We start from the raw sequence: 25243 nt of genomic DNA, 5'->3' as shown, positions 1-25243 counted from the left end.
TTCGACACCATCAGGAAGCATAATATGCGACTCAATCCAGCAAAATGCACCTTTGCGGTAGAAGCAGGCAAATTCTTAGCCTTCATGCTCACACAGAGAGGAATTGAAGTAAATCCAGATAAATGCCAGGCCATACTCAACATGAAAAGCCCAACCTGCGTAAAAGAAGTACAACAACTCAACGGGAGGTTGGCCGCCCTATCCCGATTCTTAGCAGGAGCCGCAATAAGATCTCTCCCCTTCTATGCTACTTTAAGAAAGGGAAAACAGTTCGAGTGGACGACAGAATGCGAACAAACGTTCCAAGACTTTAAAAAGTTCTTAGGACAGCCACCTATCCTATCCCGACCTCAAGAAGGAGAACCACTCATACTATATCTTGCAGTAGGAGACAAGGCAGTAGCGTCAGCACTGGTCCGAGAAAGCGAAAACGGGCAACAACCCGTCTACTTCATTAGCAAAGCACTGCAGGGATCCGAGCTAAACTATCAGAAAATAGAAAAATTTACTTACACTCTCGTTTTAACATCTCGGCGACTCCGCCCCTACTTCCAAGCCCACACCATTAAAGTTCGAACTAATCAGCCCTTAAAGGGAATACTGCAGAAAACAGATTTAGCAGCCAGAATTCTACAATGGACAGTCGAGCTGTCAGAATTCGACCTCCAATATGAAGCTCGGACCGCCATCAAATCACAATACCTGGCCGATTTTATCGCCGAATTCACAGATGCCCTAGAAGCCCCCATGGAGTGGAATCTGTATGTGGATGGTTCTTCAAATAAAACGGGAAGTGGCGCAGGAGTTATAATAGAAAGCAACCTGGGAACCCAAGTTGAGCTCTCCCTCAAGTTCGGATTCCTGGCTTCAAATAACCAGGCGGAATACAAAGCATTGCTAGCTGGTCTAAAACTGGCCGAAGAGGTGGGAGCTCGAAAACTTAACATTTATAGCGATTCGCAAGTGGTCACATCACAGATAGCAGGGAGCTACCAAGCCAAAGATCCCACCATGAAAAGATATCTGGATAAGACCAAGCAACAGCTCGAACAAATCGGGGAATACAGGATCTGCCACATACCCCGTGAGCAAAATGTTCGAGCTGACGCACTCTCAAAACTGGCCAGCACCAAACCAGGGGGCAATAATAGAAGCCTCATCCAGGAAACGCTACAGAACCCATCAATCTCGGAAACAAAAAAAGTCTTAACCATAACAGGCCAGGACCAAGGATGGATGATCCCCATAGTTAACTACCTCAAAACAGGAACACTCCCCGCAGAGGACAAGGAAGCAAAGAAGCTAAAAAGGGAGGCACAGTATTACACCATCATAAACAACATCCTATACAAAAGAGGGATCTCGGTACCATTACTAAAATGTGTGCCGACCTCCCACACCAGGGAAGTGTTAGAAGAGGTACACAGCGGCATTTGCGGCAATCATCTCGGAGCACGGGCTCTCGCCAAAAAGATACTCCGGGCAGGGTTTTACTGGCCAACTTTACAAAAAGAATCTACAGAATTTGTAAAGACATGTCCACCATGTCAGAAACATGCCAATTTCCACATCGCCCCGCCAGAAGAACTCATCAGCGTGACTGCCCCTTGGCCTTTTGCGAAATGGGGACTCGACCTTCTCGGCCCCTTTCCCCAGGGATCAGGGCAAGTTAAATTCCTCATAGTAGGGGTAGATTACTTTACAAAGTGGATCGAAGCAGAACCATTAGCCAATGCCACTGCCTAAAGAAGCCAAAAATTCTTATATAGAAACATTGTCACAAGATTTGGGGTCCCGTACTCAATAACCATAGACAATGGCACCCAATTCACAGATACGGGCTTCAGAAAATTAGTAGCCGATTTGAATATAAAGCACCAGTACACCTCTGTCGAACACCCCCAAGTTAACGGACAGGCCGAAGCCGCCAACAAAGTCATATTGGTAGGATTAAAACGGAGATTGCAGGATACAAAGGGAGCCTGGGCAGAGGAACTCCCACAAGTCCTATAGGCATATCGAACAACGCCACATTCCACTACAAAGGAATCCCCATTCCGGCTAACATACGGAACGGAGGCAATGATTCCAGTAGAAATTGAAGAAGGATCGCATAGGGCATTCCATTATAATGAGGGAGCAAACTCCCAACTCCAAAGGGAAGAACTCGACCTACTACCTGAGGTTCAGGAAAGAGCTCGGATCAGAGAAGAAGCGCTAAAACGCCGAATGGCTTCTAGATATAACCAAAGGGTAGTACCAAGAAGTTTCGCTGAAAACAACCTCATCTTAATCCGAAACGACATCGGAACAACTCGACTCGGAGAGGGAAAGCTGGCAGCCAATTGGAAAGGACCATACCGAGTCATAGAAGTACTCGGGAAGGGCTACTACAGAGTGTCCGAACTCGACGGACGGGAGCTTCCAAGGTCATGGCACGCCTGCAACCTAAGAAGGTACTACAGTTAGAAAAGGTAAAGAATCTCATCAGTGGATGCGCTCTTTTTCCTGAAAAGGTTTTTTAATGAGGCACCAGGATGAGACAGAGATCATACCCAACGTAAGAGGATGAGAAAATTCCCATATGTATATTTGCATTTTTCTTTGAATAAAATTTATCTATGCGTTCTACAAAGATTTCAAGACGCATTAATCTGAAGTATTCATCGTCCGATTATAAAGCTACAGGTCTGCAGAAAGTGAAAAACAATTTCACTGCACGACCACGATAAAAATGAGTCGTCCGATAAAGGTGAAAACGCGATTCACCCAAAGGACGAGCTAGAGATGCCAACCACTTTCTACAAATCGGCAAAGATGAACACAGAATAATGTAAGAAGTTATAGAAAGCAATCTAAAAAAGAACCTGACGAGGTCTTACGGATAGCTAATAAAATAACTTAAAGACTGGCCAGCGTTCGAAAGTCGGACCAAGTCAACCCAAGTTATAAGTAAACCCTGGAAAGAGGTCTGGCCAACCCTATTAAAGAGGATTACTTTAACTTAGAAGGGCTCGACCTAGCAAATTCAGCCCAAGATGAAAAAAGTTATAAAAGTAATCCCTGAAAGAGACCTAACCAAGGTCCAAAAAAGAGGATTACGAAATAACTTAGAAGAGATCGACCTAATGAAGTCGACCTCCTACAAAAGACAAGTTATAAAAGTAATCCCTGAAAGAGACCTAACCAAGGTCCAAAAAAGAGGATTACGAAATAACTTAAAAGAGATCGACCTAATGAAGTCGACCTCCTACAAAAGACAAGTTATAAAAGTAATCCCTGAAAGAGACCTAACCAAGGTCCAAAAAAGAGGATTACGAAATAACTTAAAAGAGATCGACCTAACGAAGTCGACCTCCTACAAAAGACAAGTTATAAAAGTAATCCCTGAAAGAGACCTAACCAAGGTCCAAAAAAGAGGATCACGAAATAACTTAGAAGAGATCGACCTAACGAAGTCGACCTCCTACAAAAGACAAGTTATAGAAGTAATCCCTGAAAGAGACCTAACCAAGGTCCAAAAAAGAGGATTACGAAATAACTTAGAAGAGATCGACCTAACGAAGTCGACCTCCTACAAAAGACAAGTTATAGAAGTAATCCCTGAAAGAGACCTAACAAAGGTCCAAGAAAGAGGATTACGAAACAACTTAGAAGAAGTCGACCCAACAAGGACGATCCACTACAAAAATCCAAGCAATCCCTGAAAGAGACCTCACGAAGGTCCGAGAAAGAGGATTACAAAAAAGAGTCTATCAGGGGACCAACGCAAAGAAGTCGGTCACAAGGCACTAAAAACACAACGCAAAGCAAGAAAACCAAATCGGACCCCTACAGCTACAAAGAGTCAAAAACTCAAGAAGTTCGAATTGGGAGAGTTCAACATCAGCAGGTTTTATATAAAGTTATAAAGGCCTTGAAGGGCCACTAACACTGACTACCCAAAGTGTAGCAAGCTACTTGTATGTTTTTTAAATAAAAAGTTGCTAGGAAAGCAACTAAAAAGTCAACATCTTAATAAAGCTCCAAAAAACACCCACGAGTCGGGCCAACTACAATAAACAAACATCAGAAGTTTTCTCGGCAGCATCATGAACTTTCTTGGCGACATCAGGACCAGGAAAAGGAGCGCGAGTTTGAAGCGGCATCGCATCAACAGTCCCATCCTCCCGATTCAGGATCTGGCAATCCAGGTCAGGTACAACAGGGGGAGCGGAAGAAGTCGGCGCTTTGGTGGAAGACACAAGGGGAGGAACAACTTCATCATCATCACCCTCATCATCAGGGACAATCTTGCCATCTCTGACAACATTATCCAAGCTAAAAAGGGCAAGATCGGCCTCGGGAGCAATAATTCGGACCTGTTCTTTCAAGTTCTCATAAGCAGCAGTTACGCAGCCAACAAGATGACTTTGGAGCTCAGCATAATCCTCCCAGGCATTGTCGAGCTCTTCCCTCAGGCGCCTCCCCTCCCTATAGGAAGTCACATAGCTGTCCTTGTGCATCATGGCCGCATCCTCAGCCAACCTCAAGGAAGCAGCCAGCGCCTCAGAACTCACCTTCTCATTTTCGAGGTCCTTCTCCAATTTGACCACCTTCACCTCGAGCTCCTCCTTCAAACCCTTCATCCGGTCAAACTCTCGTTTCGCCTCCTCCATAAACGCCTTGGTAGCGTGGAGAGGAAGATTCTGGGCAGTGCGATGAAGCGCAGCCGACATAAAGGCCATCCTCACATGATTCTGAGCCATAAACTCCAAATGATGGAGAATGGACACATCATCCATGGAAATGGTACCATATGGCCCAATTTGTTGATCTATAAACTCAATGGCGTTGAAATCAGGAGCGTTGAGGTCGAAAGACTCAGAAGTCTTTTGCTTTTTACTCGGAGGAGCGGCGGATGGAATTGCAGAAGAAGAAGGAGGATCCACCAAATGAACCCGAGGTACCGGGATCACCTTCTTCACCCCGGGAGAGCTCGGCACGGCCGACTTCTCGCGGGGCTGGGAGGACCCCTCCCCAGCAGCCCGGGCGGCAGCATTCCTGGCAGTAGTCGCCTTCTGTGCCCTCTTAAAAGCCTTCATAGACTCATTGTTCTTCATTGCCTCTGCAAATAAAATAGAAGTCATGCTACAAATCAAACAAGTTGAAAATACAGGTAGAAGCATCATAAGACAAACAGCAAAGGAAACACAAGATACCCAGTTCAGATTGAAGAAGAGAAGGATTGGTTAGAAACTTCTTTGTGTCAAGATGGGGAGGATGACCCCAACGCTCCTCTAAAATAGTCACAAAGGCTCGCTCAGCCTCATCCAACATGTCCCAAGAGTACCTGGAGTCCCTAACATCCTTCTGCCACTCTAGGGGAAAGGCGGGTTCATCATTTTCATCCAAGAAAAAGGGCCGAGATCCTTCAACAGCTCGGACCTTGAAAAAATAGTTTTTAAAATCCCGAAACGACTCGTCAAACATGGAAAAAACTTTCTTTCCTTGGGTAGAACGGAAGGAGACCCAAGCTGACTTCTTTTTCACCACACCAGGCTTAGTCAAGACAAACAAGTAGAAAAAGAGAGATTGGGAAGCTGGAATACCAAAACTATCACACAACAATTGGAAGATTTTAATAAAACCCCAGGAGTTGGGGTGAAGTTGAGAAGGGGCAACATTACAAGACCATAACAAGTCAATTTCAAATGGAGTAAAGGGAAGAGTAACCCCGAGTTGACCAAAGAAAAAATCATAAGCATAAAAGAAAGGGCGATTGTCAACAACTCGAGTCGAGAAACAGACTCTCTCGTCAGAGGAAGGAGGAACAAGCTCATAATTCTTTTCTTCACCAGAGTTACTACAGACGCTGTGAAACTGCCTAAGCTGAGAACAAAACTCAGAGTCAACCAGTGAGACACACATGAGAACCATGGAGTCCACCCAATCGGCCATACCCGCAGGGACCTGGGAAGGCGTCGCTACGACGTTATTTCGGGAAGACATGAGGTCAACTAAGATCCTACAAAAGAAAAGAAGAGCGGATTACTCAAAAACATCTCGGGCACGGGTCAAAACATCTCGACGGGCGGATAAACAAAAGGAAAACCCCAAGACTCAAACCAAAAGTCCTGGGGCATCCTTTGGAGGCAATAACAAAGCAAGATTCCTCAGAAAAACTTACACCCCAGTATCTCTCAAAACAAGGAAAGAAGACCTAAAGCAGCAAGCATTTCGTCCATCAAATTAAAACGCAAAAGTCATCAAAGTAACTATCTATCTACAATCTACCAGCGAAAGCACTGTCAAATGTCAACAATGCCAAACAGAAAATCACCAAAGGCACAACCTTTCTCAGAATTAGGCGAAAACCACCATCGAAAGCACAAAACAGGAAAGGCGATAGCATGCGAAAACCCTAAAAGCATTAAGCAAAGGCAATGATGCAGAAAATGAAGAAATCCCAAAGCATGCAACAAAGTCAAGCATGATAAAAACAGAAAGATCCAAACTTTCTCCAAAAAGAAGATCAAAAACTCCATCGCAAAGTAAAAAACGACGAGAAAAATACGAAATGGGACTAACCTGGAGACGAAAGAAGCTTCGAGGAAGAGTGGAAGCGCAGGGATAGAGGCTGCCCAGAAAAATGCCGAACGACGCCGCAAACACAAGAAAGCAGAAGCGCAAGCGAAAGACAGAGAGCAGATGAGAGAAACGGAAAACGAGAGAGTAAAGGGAGAAGTTTCGAAGAGGAAATGAAGAAAAGAAACCGTTTTTGATCGCGAAATTCAAAATAAAAGCCAAGAGAGAATGAAGGGCAAAATTAATACCAATTAAATGCGGATATTAAAACCGCTTGCGTTCCCAAAAAAGCGCTAATACAAAAGCGTGCGCTTCTAGAGGAAAACGTTCTACATTCAAAAAAGACTCTACAAAGAAAGGAATCGACAAATGCTTGAGTTTGACTTTAAGAAGGACCGAAGTCAAGGACTCGACCTCAAAGAGAAGATCGAGCTCAAGCAGGGGCACTGTTCATACCCTAGGTCGAGCTATCCGACCTGGGATGATTCGAGATAAAGCGACCAACCTCCTCAGGATAGGCTATCCGACCTCGTCTCAAAGAGCTCGGCCAAATCAACAAGAGAGCCCAGTAAAAAGGCCCAAATAGAGGAACACGACCCAAATCCTGAGGCGGCCTAAGCCTATAGAGATAAGGGCGGTTCCAATAAAGATACGCTGACCTCAACTCTAAAGATAAAGATAAGATAAGATAACTAACTTATCTTACCCAACGAAGGTCACATCTCAACACTATAAATACACTGGAGCACCCAGGTATAACTCATACTCGGATTCTACATAAAACCTGTTTAATACCCATGCTAACTTAAGTATCGGAGTCTCTTGCAGGTACCCTCCACCCTCTAGTGGCCAAGGATCAGAAGTGCAACCAGTCCAACAAGTCGGACACAACAGCTCCGGCCGCCACCAGCCAACCGGACACGTCATCTCCGACCAGTACAGAAGATCTCGTCCGAGATCGACCTACAGTTTCAGGTAACCCCCGGAACAATTTCTCTCTCTCATTTTAATATATATATATCTCTCTCCCTTATTTTATATATATATATATATATATATATATATATATATATATATATATATATCATATAATATTAAATAAATACATATATAAATCATCTTTATTGAGCTAATTATATTAATTCTAAAATTTTTATTTATATTTTTTTATTTTATATTTATTCTTTTTAGTTATTTTACAACAAACAAATTATAAAATTTTTTATTAAAACTATAAAAAAAATACGTGTATTATATATATCATAATTTTTATTTTCACTTTTTATCAGAGTTTTACTATTTACCATAACATTACCCATATATAAAATATATGGTTTATAGGATCCACTTAATAAAAAATATTATTTTTGTGATAATATTTAGTTGGATACGATGAAATGATTTTCTCCTAGACAAGACATAAAATATAAAGTCAACCGTTATGTATTTTAAATATCAAATTATTTTCTCCATTCATTCTTTACAGATTTTTTTTTTTTCAATAGACACAACCCTCCCAATCAATATATCATTCAAATTTTTTTTTAAATATAAGTTTCACAATATTTCATGTTTAATATAACAATGTAACATTTATTTTCGCACAGTATCTTTAACTAACGATAAATTCTTAAATAAAATTTAATATCGCAACGAATTAGTTCTGTCGAATCTAGAGATACCGTGAAAAATTAAAAAAATTTTAATAACATTAAAATTTTAATTTAATTATGATAATAATGATTATTAATTTCATGCCTTTATTTAATTACAGATTTTTTTTAATTTTTATAATTATCATAAAGGAAAAGATATTGATAAAGTTATATATAATAATTAAATGATTATATTTATATCTCTCTATCGTGCCGTCCTTTTTAAGAGAGTCTTTTTCCCATACATTATCTGATCCTATCTTTTTGTTTTCTACGATAGACATAATAAATCGTTGTAGATAATAAGATCATATAAACATAACCCTATCCTTTGATGTCTGAATTGAAATGGTGAATTTGCTTCCCCTTGCCGAATGTGATGGGGCATCCTTGGACCATGCTTGTATTATGTCATTTCTTTATGTTAGGGTCAATTCTTAACAGTTGTGCTACAAGATTTTTTTTTTATTAGTTAATAACTAGCAATACAAATTTAAAGCATTGAAAAATTACAAAAAAAAAAAAAATAGAAATGTTAATTATTGAAAAAAAATGTTTTTTTCCCCAATTCATAATAGGTATTTTTAGTGTCAAAATATTTTTTTAGTGTATAGCTCTTTGAGAATATAATTCGTCGTATGTTTAGTTTGAAAGAAAGAAATAGAGAAGAAGAAAGTAGAAAAAAAAGAAATTGAGTGGATTTTTTTTTAGATGTGTTTTTGGATGAAAGAAAAATAAGAAGGAAAAAATGTTATAGAAAGACAATTTTATCCTTATATTATAAAATATATTAAAAAAAGTTGAAACGCCTTCAGTCTGACCTATTTACACACAATTGAAAATGTGTATTTCATAAAAACCGGAAAAAATGTGTATTTTAATTCTTTGTTTTCTGTTAAAAACACGTATTTTGATGAAAAAATGTGTCTAATCAATCATATAATTTTTTTTATAATAACATATTTATATATTACAAAATTTATCAATGTTAAATTATTATATAAAAAATTATATAATTAAAACGAAAATCTTAAAAATTTTTATAAAAGCACTTGTATTTAAACGATATGTGAAAAAATAGAATTGAAATTAGTACATCCAAAGATATTGAGAATTTTAAATTTTTAAAAAAATGAAAAAAAAACTGATGAATGGACTAGTTTGGTACACGACATTCAATTTCAGAGACGAAAATGAGTCATTTAATGCAAAGTTAGAAGCTAATTTAGTGCATCTACAATGATAATATAGCGGATGACACGTGGACAAATACTATTGCAACATGTGGTCAAATAGCATTGTGACACATGGTACAACCATCTATGTTATCATGCCACGTGTCACTGATTAACACATTATCATACCATTACACATGACAAAATCATGGAGTGACACGTTTTACTAACAATCTACATTATAAAGTTATGTCATCACGTCGTTAACGAAAAAATGAATCAAAAACTAACATGGTGTATCTTTATTAATTTTAAGGATGTAGCTGGTGCAATTAAAATTTCAAAAATAATTTTAATTTATAACACTAATCTCAAAAATTATTTTAGGATTTAACCCATTAAACTCACCAAGTTCAAAATAAACAATAATTAAGATTGAATTATAATTTGTTATGTACAGTAAAATTGGAGGTATACTCATCTTGAATAACGGATCAAATTGGATAATAGTTTATCACGAATAAGTACAAATTTATCATCTTATTTTTTATAAAAAAATAATGAAAATATTTCACCACATTCCCGAAAAGTATTTATTTTATGATAAATTTTATAATGTCTTTTATTATAATATTTAAATTGTTTAACTTATTTTTAAAAATAAAAACTAAAATATTTAAAATTTATTAAATATTATATATTTATCTTTTATAATAACTTAGACATAATATAATAAGTATCATAGCATTCTTTTCTTATTATTTATCTACCTAAAGAATTAATGTCAAAAGTCAAAACACAAAAATCAGCATGTTTTCGTGGGTCATGCACTTTATTGACTGACCAATTGGATGCATACAAGTAGACAATGGGGTCATACAAATATCAACTTGTACACTGTAAACGTCGGATATTCTTTTTACATTCCGTGTTCCAAACGCGTGATTCGTTTTATAGGACAAATAGTAATTTCTGAAATCGGATCGAATCGATCGGTTGGATTCATCAGAAATCGATCACTTAATCGATTCAGTCCATTTATAAAACTGTTTTGTAAAAAATTGACAGAAAAATCAGTCGAATCGGTAGTTAATTGGCGAATCGGACGAATCAGCCCAGTTTCAGCAAGTACTGATTCTTCTCTCAGGTAGCGAAACAGCGTCGTTTGGCTTTAAAAAAAAAAAAAGAAAACGAAGGCTGAACCGCTGAAGAATGTGTGTTGCAGCCTTGCAACCACTTTAGACTTTATCCTAAATCCCTAATCAGCTAATCTCTTCGAAGAACACCCCCACTCCCAACCCTAAACTCTTCGAGGCTCGAGCTTCTGCCTACGAAGGACAACCACCGCCGTGATTCAAAGCAGGCGTCGGAGCAAGCGCCACTGTCGCGGGTTGTCGCCTCACCGTCGCGGGTCGTCGCCTCACCGTCGTGGGTCGTTCTATTCTCTACTTCGAGGCTCGAGCTTCTGGCCTTCTGTTCTCTACTTCTCTTGCGGTTAGTTCTGGGTTTCTGGCTCTTCTTCTGTTCTTTCTGTTTTCATTTTTTGCTCTGGGCTTCTGTTCTTGTGTTTTTTTAATTTTTTATTTTTTTATTATATGATTAATGAAATGTTGAATAAATTTGATGTATGTTGAATTTGAGAATAAATTTGATGTATGTTGAATTTGAGAATTCTGCTCTGCTCTATTCTTCAATTTTTTTATCTTGTCAATTATGCTCTGTTCAATTTTTTTATTTTTTCAGTTCTGCTCTGTTGAATGCTATATGAATTGTATGAAGTATGAACTATGAATTGATATATTGGTCTGGATTCTAGATTGCTGGCATTCTGAATTTAGATGGAACAGTCAAATGATCAGCAACAACAACATAATGCTGTACAAGAATCTCAAACAGGTTCCTCTCGAGAAAAATCTGAGCCGGCTTGGGAATATTTCACTGTGAAATATGATAAAAATCATAAGGCACAATATACATATATCTTTTGTTTGAATACTTATAATCGAGGGGGATATATAGGATGAAATATCATCTTGCGAAAATTTCTGGACAAATTAAAGTATGTAACAAAGTCACTGAAGAAGTTGAACTTCAATTCAAAAGGATTCTGATGGAAAACAAAAAAAAATAAGATGGAAAAAAGAAAATTTGAGGAGGAGTCTTATGGTGGGGAAGCACCTGCACAAGAGGCTGAATCGCCTAACCCTGTACAAGCTGTTGTTCCTACAACAACGAGAGACAAAGGAAAGAGAAGAGCTGTAGTAGCTACACAAATTGGAAGTTACTTTAAGGAAAGGACTACTCCAAGATCTCAACCGACTTTGAAAAGTGTTTTGGCTAGTAAAGAAATTGTGCACAAGGCTAAGTTGGGACTTGCCAAATGGATTGTTGATGCACATATTCCTTTCAATGCAATTCAATCACTTTACTTTCAACCTGCATTGGATGGTGTTGCTGTAATTGGACCTGGTTTCAAGGGACCGTCATATGATGAAATGAGAGTTCATTTGCTGGCTGATCTTAAGAGAGAGTATCAGTTGCTGGTTGAAAAGTATAGGAGCTCATGGAAAAGCACCGGTTGTACGCTGATGGCAGATGGGTGGACTAATCAAAGGCAACGAACTTTAATTAACTTTCTAGTTTATTGTTATGCTGGTATGTCATTTGTTAAGACTGTTGATGCTTCTGATGTGATAAAAACTGCCAATGCATTGTTTAATTTGTTTGCTCTTGTTATTGAGTGGGTTGGGCCTAGTAACATTGTGCATGTGGTCACTGATAATGCTGCTAATTATGTATCTGCTGAAAAACTTATTCATGAAAAATACCCAAATATATTTTGGTCTCCTTGTGCTGCCTATATTATCAATCTTATTTTGAAAGATATTGCAAGTATTCCTCACATAGTTGACATTGCTTCCCGTGCTTCAAAAGTGACTGTGTTTGTTTACAATCATATGATCTTATTGTCTTGGCTTAGAAAAAGAAAAAGTTGGACAAAAATTGTTCGACCAGGAGTCACACGTTTTGCCACAGTTTTCATTACTTTGAAAAGTATATATGATCACAAGGAAGATATGCAGTCATTGATGGTGGACAAATATTTCACTTCTCATAAGTAGCCAAAAGTGCTAATGGAAAGATTTTTAGTTCAATTGTCTTGGATAGTAAGTTTTGGCAAGACTGTGTTACCACTGTGAAAATTGTTGGTTCTCTTATTAAGTTGTTGAGGCTTATTGATGCTGATGAAAAATCCTCTTTGGGAATCGTGTATGAAGGCATGCAAAGAGCAAAAAATGCTATCAAGACAATGTTCAGAAATTGAAAAGCTGCTTATACGCCATACACAAGTATCTTGAAAATGAGGTGGGATAAGTATTTGAAGCGTGATCTGCATGCGCCAGCGTACTTTTTAAATCCATGCATTTTCTATAGTGAGGGTTTTGTTGAGAAGGCAAATGTTTTGCGATCTTTACTTGATTTGCTTGATGTTGAAGCACTTTGTGATGACTCAGTTGCTGCAATGCAAGAGATACAGCTGTATCGAGATTGTAAAGAAAGTTTTGGGAGGAAAAAGCTAAGAGAGCGGCATCAAGACTCAAACCTGGTAAGTTATTTGACTTATTTCATATTCAAGTTTAGTTTAGTTTCAAAGTTTAATATGTTGTGTGATAAACATTAAAAAGTATTTGATTTTTATATCTACATAGGTGAATGGTGGAGGCTACACGGTGGGAGTGCTCCTAATTTGCAAAAAATGACAGTCCATCTTCTTCATCAAACCTCTTTTTCATTTGGATGTGAGAGGAACTGAAGCCTTTTTGAACAAATCCATTCAAAGAGGAGGTACCGGTTAGAGCATTAAAGGTTCAGTGACATTGTTTATGTCACCTATAACCTACGCCTTCAATCTAGGTTGCATCGAAAGAAGAGGAATTATGATCCAATTGACATTCAAAGCATTGACACGGTAGATTTTTGGGTAATGGCAGATGAGGATGATCCTGAATTTACTAATTGAGATATTGAAGGCATTGAAAGTTTAATATACACTGATAATGATATGCCTTCGTATCCTAATGGTGAGTGACATAGCAAACTTTGTTTCCTTCCATAAAGATACATGTCATTAATATTGATTTCTTATTGAGTTTTCTTTCTATTTTATTAGATGGTGGAGACATGGAAGTTGAAGTGGATATGCCTGATGTTGTAATTGAATCCTCAAATACTTCTTTGGATGTATTTCTGAAGATGCTGGCTTTGGATTACCTGTTTATGATGGAGACATCGGAACACTTAATGATGATTATGACTTCTGATGAGTAGTGTCTTTATTTAGTTGAAGTATTGTTTGTTGAATATTGTTTCTTTTGGTTGCAAAACATTGTGTTTGTCATTTACGTGCGTTTTGATTTCTTTAGTTATAAACTTTGATATTTGAAATTGTTTATGACCTTTTAATGATAAATTATGTATTGTTCATTTTGTGAAATTGTTAAATTTTGAATCTTATTAGTTTAAAAATGATTGAATTTAACCTTTTAAAATGATGTATTGAATTTTTTATAATATTACTCTATATTTAATTAAACCAGTTCAACTATGGTTCACTCCCGGTTGAATCATTAAACTATTGAACCAGTCACATGACCGGTTCGATGACCGGTCCGGTTCTCGCAACCTTGACAAATAGACAATCCTTTTCTAAGAATAGATATTATAGAATTTTAATTATGGTTCATATATATATATATATATACAAACTTTTTTTTATTTAAATTCAACTAAATTGGTTCAAGTCTAATAAAAACCAACTTTAAATTAGAGAGCGTGTAAACACGCGTTCGTGCAACTGCTCAGTAGCACAAAGATTAATATAAAAAATGCTTCATTTCTCAATCGAAACTGAAACAAATTTATTTCAAACATCGCTAAAAAATCTCTCAAAATCTTTGTGAAAACTCAAGATCTCAAAGCAATGTTCAAAATCTTCACCAAAAAACATAGAAACAGAACACAAAAGATTATTGAAGGTACTGTTCACTAATCGTCCATTTTTTTCACTTTTCTCTTTCACATTTTCAATCGCGAAACACTAGATAGTCATATTTCTCTTTATTTAGTAGATTTATTTTGTGTTCTTGCGTTAAAGTAGATATTATTGTTCTCATATATTGTTCATTTGGTGATAACTGTGTTAGGTCGGTGTAAAAATATTATTGTAGTATTTCTCGTATAGTTTAGCCTATATTTGCATGTATTTGAGGAATTTAAATGTGTTTTTGTGCATGTTTGAGTATTTGCATATTTTGAACTAAGTTCGTGTGTAGTAATCAGTAACAACTTTCGATTCATTTTGTCTGAATAGAGGTGCAATTGGTATTGTTGTCCTCTTTTTGTTGTAACTAGGCAATAGAATATTGTAGTGTTTCTGATGTCATTTTGTACATATTTGAGTGATTTGCATGTGTTTTTGTCCATGTTTGAGGGATTTGCATATTTTGAAACTAATTTTGAGGGATTTATTCATGGATTTGTTGTAACTATTCCATAGAATGTTATTGTAGTACTTTTGGTGTCATTTTGTGCATGTTTGATTGATTTGTATGTCTTTTTGAACTGAGATTATGTAATGTAATCAAGAAATACTTTCAGTACATTTGGTGTGACTTTTGATGCATTTCATGTGAATTGAGGTATACTTGGTGTTGTTGTTACCTATTAATCTAATTTTTTATTCTTTACAGAAAAAATGACAATCAAGAGAGTTGTTGAGAGGAGCACCACAAAGCAGAAAGGATCAAAATATCAAGTAAGCATATATATGTTAGAAAAATCCATTTCTGTTTTATAAATATAGTTATGTAACATAATTTTCATTTATTTATAGAAAATTCATGATTTGAGGTGCTTCACAAGATTCGTTTCTGATATGTTTAGCAAGATGAGCGATGACAAGAAAGTTATTGTCGAAGAATTAGGATTTGCTACAAAGAACAAATGATTTGAGGTGCATTACAGGTTCAAAGAACAAGAAAAAAAAAAACTAGATGAACCAAACCCTGTTCAGAAAGCAAGAATGGAAAAAGAAATCCAATTGTAGGAAAGGATGAGGAGCCCAACTATTGATATCAATAATGATCCTAAAGAACAAATATTATTCTTAAAAAAACAAACCCATTCTCAATTTGGACCACTGAACATGTGAGTTTTCCAATTCACTTTCAATGTTATCATCATTGAGTTAATCATTTGCACCTGAATGTTTAATGCATATTAACTTCTTTATAATTTGCCTTCATTAAAGTTCCACTTCGAGCAATTGCTCCTTCATCGGAAATCACTATCTCAAGTCCTCTGTAAACTGAACTACTTACTGCAAAGTCTCCCACAAAGGAATACATGGAAGAAGAACCTATTAATGCGTAAGTATTACTTAATTTTTTTTTCTAATAGTTTTGCTTCATGATTCTTTTTGTGTAATCCTGCAGTCCTCTACAACCTCAACAAGAAGCTCATGAGGAAGCTCTCCAAAAGAAAACTCAACATATAGTTTCTCCTAATGTGTAAGTTCTACTTAATAAATTTTTTTTTTAATATTTTCAGTTCATTTGTAAAATATTTTATGTGTCACTATACAATCATCCACCAGCTCAAGACTTGAAAGTTGGAATAATGATGGTTGCTAATACTGTATTGAAGGATGAATTTAATACGTCATCATTTTACCTTGGCTTTAGTCAATCAAGTGATGAAGCTACAGTTACCCAAGAAGGTGAACTACCAGTTAAAATTGAAAAATCTCAAGATAGTCTAGTGTTGGTGGAAGAGTTGAAAAAGTTTGTTAAAGCAATGGATATTGAAGTTACAGCAGCATTGAAATGTGCTAAGGAGAAAAATCTCCCACAAGAAAAGGTGCAGCCTAGTCTAAACTTCCTTGAGAAGTTCAAAACTCTGGTAAAGCAAAAGAAAATATCAGAGCAACTTAAAAAAATGCTATCACTGCGTCACATATATCAAGACTTATAGAGATGATAGCACTAATGAGTGGGAAATCATATTTAAGTTGGACCATGAAGCTCAATTGGAGGCAACTAGAATGCACTTCTCATTTTTAAAAGTCAAATCATATATAAAAAATTTGGTAATCCTAGATTAACATTAATAATTTTTTTATGAGTTATTGTGCCATATATATAGTTTGGGATTTTTGTTTTCGTAGGTAGTTTCTGCAATGTGTCTAATTTTAAACAGAAGAAAATGTAAAAGATTTGAAGAACTCATATACTATGTCCCACTTGATATTGTGGTAAGCTCTATTACCATTGAACTTTTGGTGCATTTTGAAAATATACTATGTGCTAAAACTCATTCTTTCGGTGTTATTCAAATTTTGCAGAATAGCATGTTGGCGAAACATAAGGAGGTCTACATTGATCCAAAAATTAACAAGCCTTCCACATTGATGAATATAAGGAGTACTTGGCATTTCTGGATAAGAAAAAAACTTGCATCACATCCATTTGTAAGTTTTAATTTCTAAAGCTTCTTAAATAATTATTTTATTAGGTGCCACTTAGACTAAAATATTGTTCTCTCTGACTAAACTTCAGATATTTGTCCCAATTTGCTATGCGGACCATTGGTGGCTATGGATTACAGATGTTCGAAAGAAAAAATTTCATATCCTTGACCCATATCATAAAAAATCTCATTCTGATGCTAAAATACAAATTAATAAATTTGTTGTAAGTTGCTTATGTAATACATATTTTTATTTTATGTATAAATTCTCTTGTTTCTGTGTGTTTTTATCATGATATAAATTCGGTGCACTTCGATTTGAAATAAAGTGCACTAGTACTTGTTTGTGTGACATTATTTATTCATTTCGGTGAAATTAGATATTAAATATAGAGCTTCTTATATTTAGCTTTCTTTGATTTTTAGAGCTTGATGATTTCACAAATGATGGTGCTCGTTGGAGAAAAACCTTTGATATACAACAATGAGGGCGTCGAAGCACCATACATTAACATCAACGGGCAGCAAATAAGGTATCAATCTTTCTATTCAATAAATTTTATTGTGTTTTTTTGTTATTGTCCTATTTTAACGTGTTATTTAATTTTTGTTTTTAGTTAGGATTGTGCAATATATGTAATGAAATAGCTGGAGATAATTGATCCCAAAAAAATAAAAAAAAAACATTCATGGAAGAATTGGAAACAAATAACTATCGTTAAAAATAGATAATTCTCTATTACTAAATTAACATAGTTTAATAAATATTTTTTTTTTTTGAAATTGTAGGAACAAGCTGATCATTTCAGACTCGAATATGCTTCATTCATTCTCTTTGGAGAAATAAATCAACTGAGAGGTAAAGCCATTGAAGAATCTGAAGTCATCAGACTTTCCAAACCATCCACTGCATTATCAAGTCCTTGCTGAAAATTTACATTAGGGGATATAGAAAGTCAATAGATTGTGTGATGTAAACTGTTAATAATTTCTCTTCAATGTTGTTTTGAATTGTGTGTACTGTGTACAGTTTTGTTAAAACAAACAATTCTTTAGTAAATATTCATAGATTCCAAATCTTTTGTTTATGCGGTATTGCAGTCATATTAATTTAAATAAATCTAGGTTCATACTTATTATATTTAATATACTATACTTATTATATTCAATATATTGAAGAAAAATCACGTATACCAAAATTTATACAGGATTTACACCTCAAATTACTAGCCATCAAATGATTGCATAAATTAATTTAAAAACCAATACTTACTATTGATTTACACAACACAATACAATTTCGAAGGTAATACTTACTATTAGATTAAAATATCATGAACAAACAAAAATTAATTTCAAAACCAATAGTAACATGGTAAATGGAACAACACAGAAAAATATTAAAAGTAAACCTCATTTCCATTAAAAAATAAAAATATTACATAGAAAGCACTGAAATTATTCAACATAACACCGAAAATCATTCCATAAAACACCAAGAAAACTATCTTATTCCCTTAAATATCTAAACTGATAATTCATAATTTGTCCTTGATAAATGCTGGAATTTGACTGAATCAAATATCTACCATCTAAAAGGTTCAACTGCAAAAACAAATCATATATTAGCACAACCATTAACATGCACAAGAACAATTTTACCTAATTAAAGCACATCAATTTTATCTCCGTTAGAGCTTTTTTTTTCTTTTTCATTGATGTATTTGTAATCTATTTTTCGGTATTTGATCCCAATCTATTTTCGGGATGTCCTCTTTTTCTCATGCGAGGCGGGCTTTGAAGGTCATTAATATCATCCAAAGAAGCATTTTTGGGTGATAACAAACATTTTTCTATACTTTTGGCTTCATATTCATGCATCTTAGCCATTACATTTTCCTAAGCGTAGTGCAGAATTGTTGTCAACTACTCAGATTCTTATGCAAATTCACAAATATTGTGTGATGGAAACACCAAATCATCAAATCTCTTGCTTCTTGGCTCCAATAAAGGCTTGTCGTAGCTGCTCTTTATATGTGTGTGCCTCCTCTTTATCTTCTTACTCTATCGTTCTAATATATATCTTGGTGCCACTTTATCTAATTGCTCAAAGCCTAACGTGCTCAGAGAATGACGACACAATATCCTTTTTGACTCGAATAATAATGATTGACATTTTACTTCCCATGATATCGCGTAGTATATAACCTCAAACTTATTGACTATTGAGTTTGAAATCTGTTCTACAACTTCATATGTTGTAAAACCTAGAGCGGATTGCGTTTATCTTGTGATGCAATTCACCTTTACTCTAAATTGTGCTTAAACTTCTCGTGAGTATACACATACTGAAATTGAGCTTCTATTGATGATTTTGTTGCACACGGTATGACAATATGAAAATCTGCAGCATCGAATTCTCTCTCTTTGCTTTCTACTTCCTAGGCAATTATCATATTATTTGATGAATTGGATCAAAGAGCTGTTGTGCGTAATAAATTTGTTAAAAAATGCATGCATACTCTCGTTCCTTTGCGTACTTCTCATCCCGGCCAAGAAGTGGTGATCAGGATAAATTGGGATCCATTAAATGATGATCTTCGAAAAGCTCTGAAAAAATGATAAAATACGTAAATCAGAAATGAAATGCACCTTAATAGGTTGGCACCTCTATTACACAAGCAAACCACATAAATATCCAAACACTAAAAATAAGACTATTAGTTAATTCTAATGAAGACATCCTTACCTGAAAGCTACTTATTATCTCCAACACCATACTTCATAAGGAAATCATTCCAATTTCTATCAAATACATTTTTTATAAAAGAGTTCCAAACAACATGACTTATCTCTTGTTCAATTTTTTCGTGTCTCTTGTAGCCATTTAATTCCTATGGAATCTTTTTCATAATATGCCAAATACATCACCTGTAAATGGTTATGGGCATACAACTCCCAATAGCCCTTTGTATTGATGCACATTGATCGGTAAAAATGCCTTTTAGAGCCTTTTCTCCCATTCAATAAAGCCAACATTCAAACAACCATTTGAATGATTGAATATCCTTATTTTTCATCAAAGCACATCCCAAAAGTGCAGAATGACCATGGTGATTGACACCAACAAAAAATAAAAAATGAAATTATACCTAAATCAACAACACAAAAACAAAAGATCATATGCATCGAAAGTAGAGTCTCATATACACCAAAAGTTGTTTCAGAAAAAAAAATAGAACAGCAAATTACCTGTTTGTATTATAATTGGTATCAAATAAAATAACATCTCCAAAATACTTACGGGCAGCCCTGCTTCTTGCGTCAGCCCAAAAAGTAATTTTGATTAAGTGATCAACCTCAAGTTCAAGTTAAAAAAGAAATTTTAATTATTCTCTTTCATTCTTAATAAGTATTTTCCAAATTCTTTGGCATCGTCTAGTTGTGAAACCCGCGAATTTATAAATAATTAACGAATAAATTAATTATTATTTAAAGAAATTAAAAAATTAAATTTGATAATTTATAAGGGTAGAAATAATTAAAATATGAACTTTGACACTAATTTTAAAGAATTTGGCCCAATGCAAGATTGGGCCAAACGAGCCGAACTGGACAAAACAAACCCGTATTGGTCCCAAGGCCCATGTATATAAACCCATGTTCAGCCCTATTTTCTCTATCAAACACAAACCACACGCCGAATACAAGAAATGGGAGCCAATAATATGCAAACCCTTGGTTCCAAAATTCAATCTCAAGTAACTTTCGATCCGAAACTCCGATTAACAAGCCGTCAGCAGTCACGCGTTCGTCTCGAAATCCTCTACAAAACCCACTAAATAATTTGGCAAGAAATTTGAGTTTTCTCACCCAGATTTTTTCATCTCAATTTCAAAATTTGTTGAGCTTTGGTGTTGAGAATTTGTTGAATTTTGATGTTTAAGAGCAAATTAGCTTTGTGGATTTTCTAGGTTCTGTCCCTAGCTTCCGTTGGTAAAGTGAGAAACCTCTAACCCTTGTGAAATTATTCATATAGAATATGGGGTGTTGATTTAGTGATGTATATGTGATATTAGATTGAATTATATGTTATGGAGGCAAATTGATGAAATTGGTGGTCAATTGATGGTGTTAAAAGCTTGAGGTCGGACAATTGTTGCTAAATTTCTGTTTGAAAAGGGTTTGGAGCTATGGGTATTTGCGAAACGACGATAATTTGTGGTGTTCCGAGTATTAGGGAGGAATCAGCCAATGCATGGTTTCGGTTTCTCCTAATTAAAATATAATGTAACGTGGAAACTTGGGCTAAGAGACCATAGGATAAGTAGTATGATGTGGAAGACTGATGATTAGTGACTCGTTATTAGAATTGTTGCGTTGGGTGGTTGGATACTATGATGAAAGATTGATGATGAGTGTGTTGAATGATGAAGTTAATGAGAATGTGTGATGACTGATGATAATATTGAATTAAGATGAAAAATGATTATGTGTGGTAGTTGGGTATTAAATTTGTATATATGAAAGTGATAATGTGCAATGGAATGAATGTGGAAGTTGAGATGATGGTTTGGTAAATTTTAGTGCTGTTTAGGAGTTTTGAATGTTGGTATTGAGTTAAGAATTTGTAAAGATAGAGGTTTGGGTATTATTGAGAAAAATTGATTTTTTGATAGAACTTCGGTGAGCCATAACTCGGCTTTCGGACCCTCAAACCTTTCCAAACTTGTTTTATATGAGAATTTGGTCCGTGAAGTCTACGTCGTTCCAAAAACAAATGAAAAATAATTTTTAATAAAAAAGGTATGCGCGTCAAAAGTTTGATGTGAGAAAGGCAATTTTGCAACACTGAACAGCTTTTTGGCTTTTTGGGAGGCTTGCATACGCGGGGGTACACGCGACGCGGCCGTTTGGTTCGGCCAAAAGTGCTCGCGTATGCGAGTTGGGAAAAGTTTCACTTTCGCGTACGCGGGACATGGTTCGCGTACGCCGGCCCTGTTTTTCAAAAAATTGAGTTTTGTGTTTTAAATGTGATTTTGAACCTCTATTTTTGCTCTCTAAGATCTTGAAACATAGTTCTAATCACAAGGATAGTAGAGAAGGAGTTAACTTAACAAGAGAAGAAAAGTTTGGAGTAATGAATTGTGATTGAGGAAGTGTAAAATAGGATGGTTTGTAAGTGAATGTGATATGTAACTCCCGGATAGTAGGCAGTGGCATTGTTCATTTGCTTCGGGTATGAGATGAGAAAGGAAAATTATAAAAAACTGAGTTAATTATAGAATTTTGAATGAGTATGATAAATGAGGACGATTGATAATGAAATGATTATGAATTATAATTAATGATTGACTTGAGATTGAATGAATTCTTGAATGAGATACCTGGGCAGTAGCAAGGATTGTGGTTCGTCCCACTTACTCTAGGTCACTGATTGAGATACCTGGACAGTAGCAAGGATTGTGGTTCGTCTCAATTGCTCCAGGTCAGTGATTGTGATGCATGGGTAGTAGCAGCAGTACTGGATTCTTCTACTTGCTCCAGGTTGAGCTTATAAACATTCGCCTGGGTAGTAACAGCAGTAGTGGTTTTTCCGCTTATTCTGCATTGAGCGGATAGTAGCAAGGGGGTTGTGACTCAGTCCCACTTGCTTCGCGATGGGTGTTTCTGTCCACGGTTAGCTACCAGAACATGTCGGATTGGCTATATAACCGATAAATGATATTATCAGCCATAGGACAGGCATACATCATATGCATTTGTCTGTTTGCTTTGGTTTGAATTCTTGGGTTTGCCTATTTGAAATTCATGCTTAACTGATATATATCCTGTTTGCTGTATCTGTAAACTACCTGTGTTTTCGTTGTATGCATTATTTGTCTGTGCAACTGAGAGGCCCCTTGTCTGGTGGAGGAGTGACAAGGACAGTTTCACCAGCGTTTGGAGGATTAGAGGTAAGGCGGTGAATTTTGGGTTTAAGTTAGAGTTGAGATAAAATTTAGAATTTCCTAGATACCTCACCTTATTTATGGTTTTAATGTTAGTTTTAAGTTTGAATCAAATGTCGGAAGTTCTAGGATCGCCTTCGGCTTTCCCGTGACATTATATGTTAGTTATGTGGGCACTGTTACTCTTCATACCACGGGTCGAGCTATGCCACCGACCTCTCCCTTAAAGAGCTCGGTCAAATCACTATGAAGGCCCAAGTAGGCCCAAGCAGAGGGACACAGCCCACCCTAAAGGCGGTTGGCCTAAAAAGATAAGATGACTTCACTCAAAGATAAGATAAGATAACTAACTTATCTCTAGAAAGGTCACCCCACACCATTATAAATATATTGGAGCACCCAGGTATAACTCATACTCTGATTCTACACAAAAAACCTGCCAAAAGCACGTGCAAACTTAAGCATTAGAGTCTCTTGCAGGTACCACCACCCTCCGGTGACGAAGGATCAGCACATCTCCAGCTCTAACAGGTCGGATACAGCAGCACCGACCAGCACAGAAGATCTCGTCCGAGATCGACCTTCAATTTCAGGTAACCCTCGGAACATTGGCCCCGTTTCCAGAAAACCTGGAAGTCATTCCATCATCATGGCGGACAACCTTGACAACAACCACAATTCTGATCTGGAAAACAGGACGCCGCATAAAAACGCAGACATCACACCAAAAGATACACCTCAACCGAACGGAGTCAAGTACTACTCTCCAAATATAGAAATTTTAGTTGCCCTCCGAGAACAGCAGGACCGTCTCAAGCAGCTCGAACAGGAAGCCGAACACCAGCGCGAAGCCGAAAGAGACCTCCGGAGGGAAACAAGACGACATCGAGAGTTAGAGGACAAGCTCCTAAAGCTCGAGGCCGGCCTTAAAACCAAAACCATTCGATCCAGTCACGAAGACAGCTCCCACAAAGATCAAGACCCATTCACCAAAGAGATCATGAAAGCTAAAGTCCCAAAGGACTTCAAAGCTCCTAACATGACCCCATACGATGGCACATCGGATCCAAGCCATCATCTCAGCAATTTCAGAAGCAGGATGTATCTCGCAGATGCCTCAGATGGAATCCGCTGTAAAGCTTTCCCGACCACTTTAACCAAGATAGCAATAAAATGGTTCAACAGCTTGCCACCAAGATCAATAACAAGCTTCGATGACCTCGCCAAGAAGTTCCTAGCCAGATTCTCCATCTAAAAGGACAAAGCCAAACACGTGCCGAGCCTATGAGGAATTAAGCAAGGAGATCGGGAAAGCCTCTGTAACTATATGAAAAGATTCAACAAGGCTTGTCTGGATATACAAAGCCTGCCAACAGAAGTAGCCAACATGGGTCTCATCAATGGACTGCGAGAGGGACCCTTTAGCCACTCCATATCAAAAAAGCACCCGACATCTCTGAATGAAGTACAAGAAAGGACAGAGAATTATATAAACATGGAGGAGAATTCCCGACTAGGAAAAACCTCTAAATCCGGATTCTCCTACCCCCCCTCGGGATAAGGATAAAGAGTCCAGGAAAAAAGAAGACCAGCCCACTGAAAAACCTAGAAAATACCACAATTACACTCCACTCAGAGTGTCCCTTGTGGATGTATACAGAGAGATATGCAACACTAAGAAGATTCCACCGCCTCGTTCGATTAAACATAGAAGAGGAAGAAGTCGGACAGAGTACTGCGAGAACCACCGAGTCTATGGGCACCCTACCAATGAATGCTACGACCTAAGGAACATTATAGAAAAGTTAGCCTGGGAAGGAAGGTTAGATAGGTTCCTGGCCAATAAAACAAATGAACCAAAGAAAAGAAGAAGGGAAGAAGAGATCGGGCAAGCTGAGCGCCCTCATCACATCCCGGAGAGGCATGTGCACATGATCAATGGAGGATTCGCAGGAGGAGGGATATCTAAATCATCACGCAAAAGACTCTTCAAAGAGGTGTACCATGTCGGAGGGAAAGACAGGTCGGTCGACCTCCCCAATATCACCTTCACTCAAGAAGACGCGACAGGCATCATCCCAGGGCATGATGATCCCATGGTCATCACCATCATATTGACCAACGCTAATCTCCACCGAACACTGATAGACCAAGGAAGCTCCGCGGATATCTTGTTTAAATCTGCCTTCGACAAACTCGGCTTGCAAGATAAAGATCTCAGAGCATATCTAAATAGCTTGTTAGGACTGGGAGACACTCCAATCCAACCACTTGGATATATCTCACTACATACAACCTTTGGAAAGGGAACCCGGTCAAGGACACTCAACGTAGACTACATCGTAGTTGACGTGAGCTCAGCTTACAA

General features: G+C 36.8%; 1 protein-coding gene across 2 annotated transcripts; it reads left to right on the top strand.

The window, feature by feature from the left end:
- The first annotated feature begins 10321 nt into the window (after nucleotides 1-10321).
- LOC112749780 (uncharacterized) lies at nucleotides 10322-13889 on the top strand. 2 transcript variants are annotated; one of them, XM_072218738.1, is made up of 5 exons: nucleotides 10322-10891; nucleotides 11214-12052; nucleotides 12676-13004; nucleotides 13108-13479; nucleotides 13569-13889. In XM_072218738.1, exons 2-3 carry the CDS (start codon nucleotides 11530-11532, stop codon nucleotides 12720-12722), a joined length of 570 nt encoding a protein of 189 aa, XP_072074839.1. In that variant the 5' UTR covers nucleotides 10322-10891; nucleotides 11214-11529; the 3' UTR covers nucleotides 12723-13004; nucleotides 13108-13479; nucleotides 13569-13889. The 2 variants fall into 2 exon arrangements, with proteins under 2 accessions (XP_072074839.1, XP_025653950.1); XM_025798165.3 differs by having other exon boundaries at nucleotides 11214-13004.
- Nucleotides 13890-25243: the final 11354 nt, after the last annotated feature.

This window comes from Arachis hypogaea, chromosome 15 (genome assembly GCF_003086295.3).
Source record: "Arachis hypogaea cultivar Tifrunner chromosome 15, arahy.Tifrunner.gnm2.J5K5, whole genome shotgun sequence".
In the NCBI taxonomy this organism is placed as follows: domain Eukaryota; kingdom Viridiplantae; phylum Streptophyta; class Magnoliopsida; order Fabales; family Fabaceae; genus Arachis; species Arachis hypogaea.
The sequence above is the reverse complement of the archived record's forward strand: the minus strand, read 5'-3'. Positions and strand labels throughout refer to the sequence as shown.

Coding starts and splice junctions, on each gene's coding strand:
- LOC112749780 (XM_025798165.3), top strand. CDS start 11,530: ATGGAAAAAAGAAAATTTGAGGAGGAGTCTTATGGTGGGGAAGCACCT.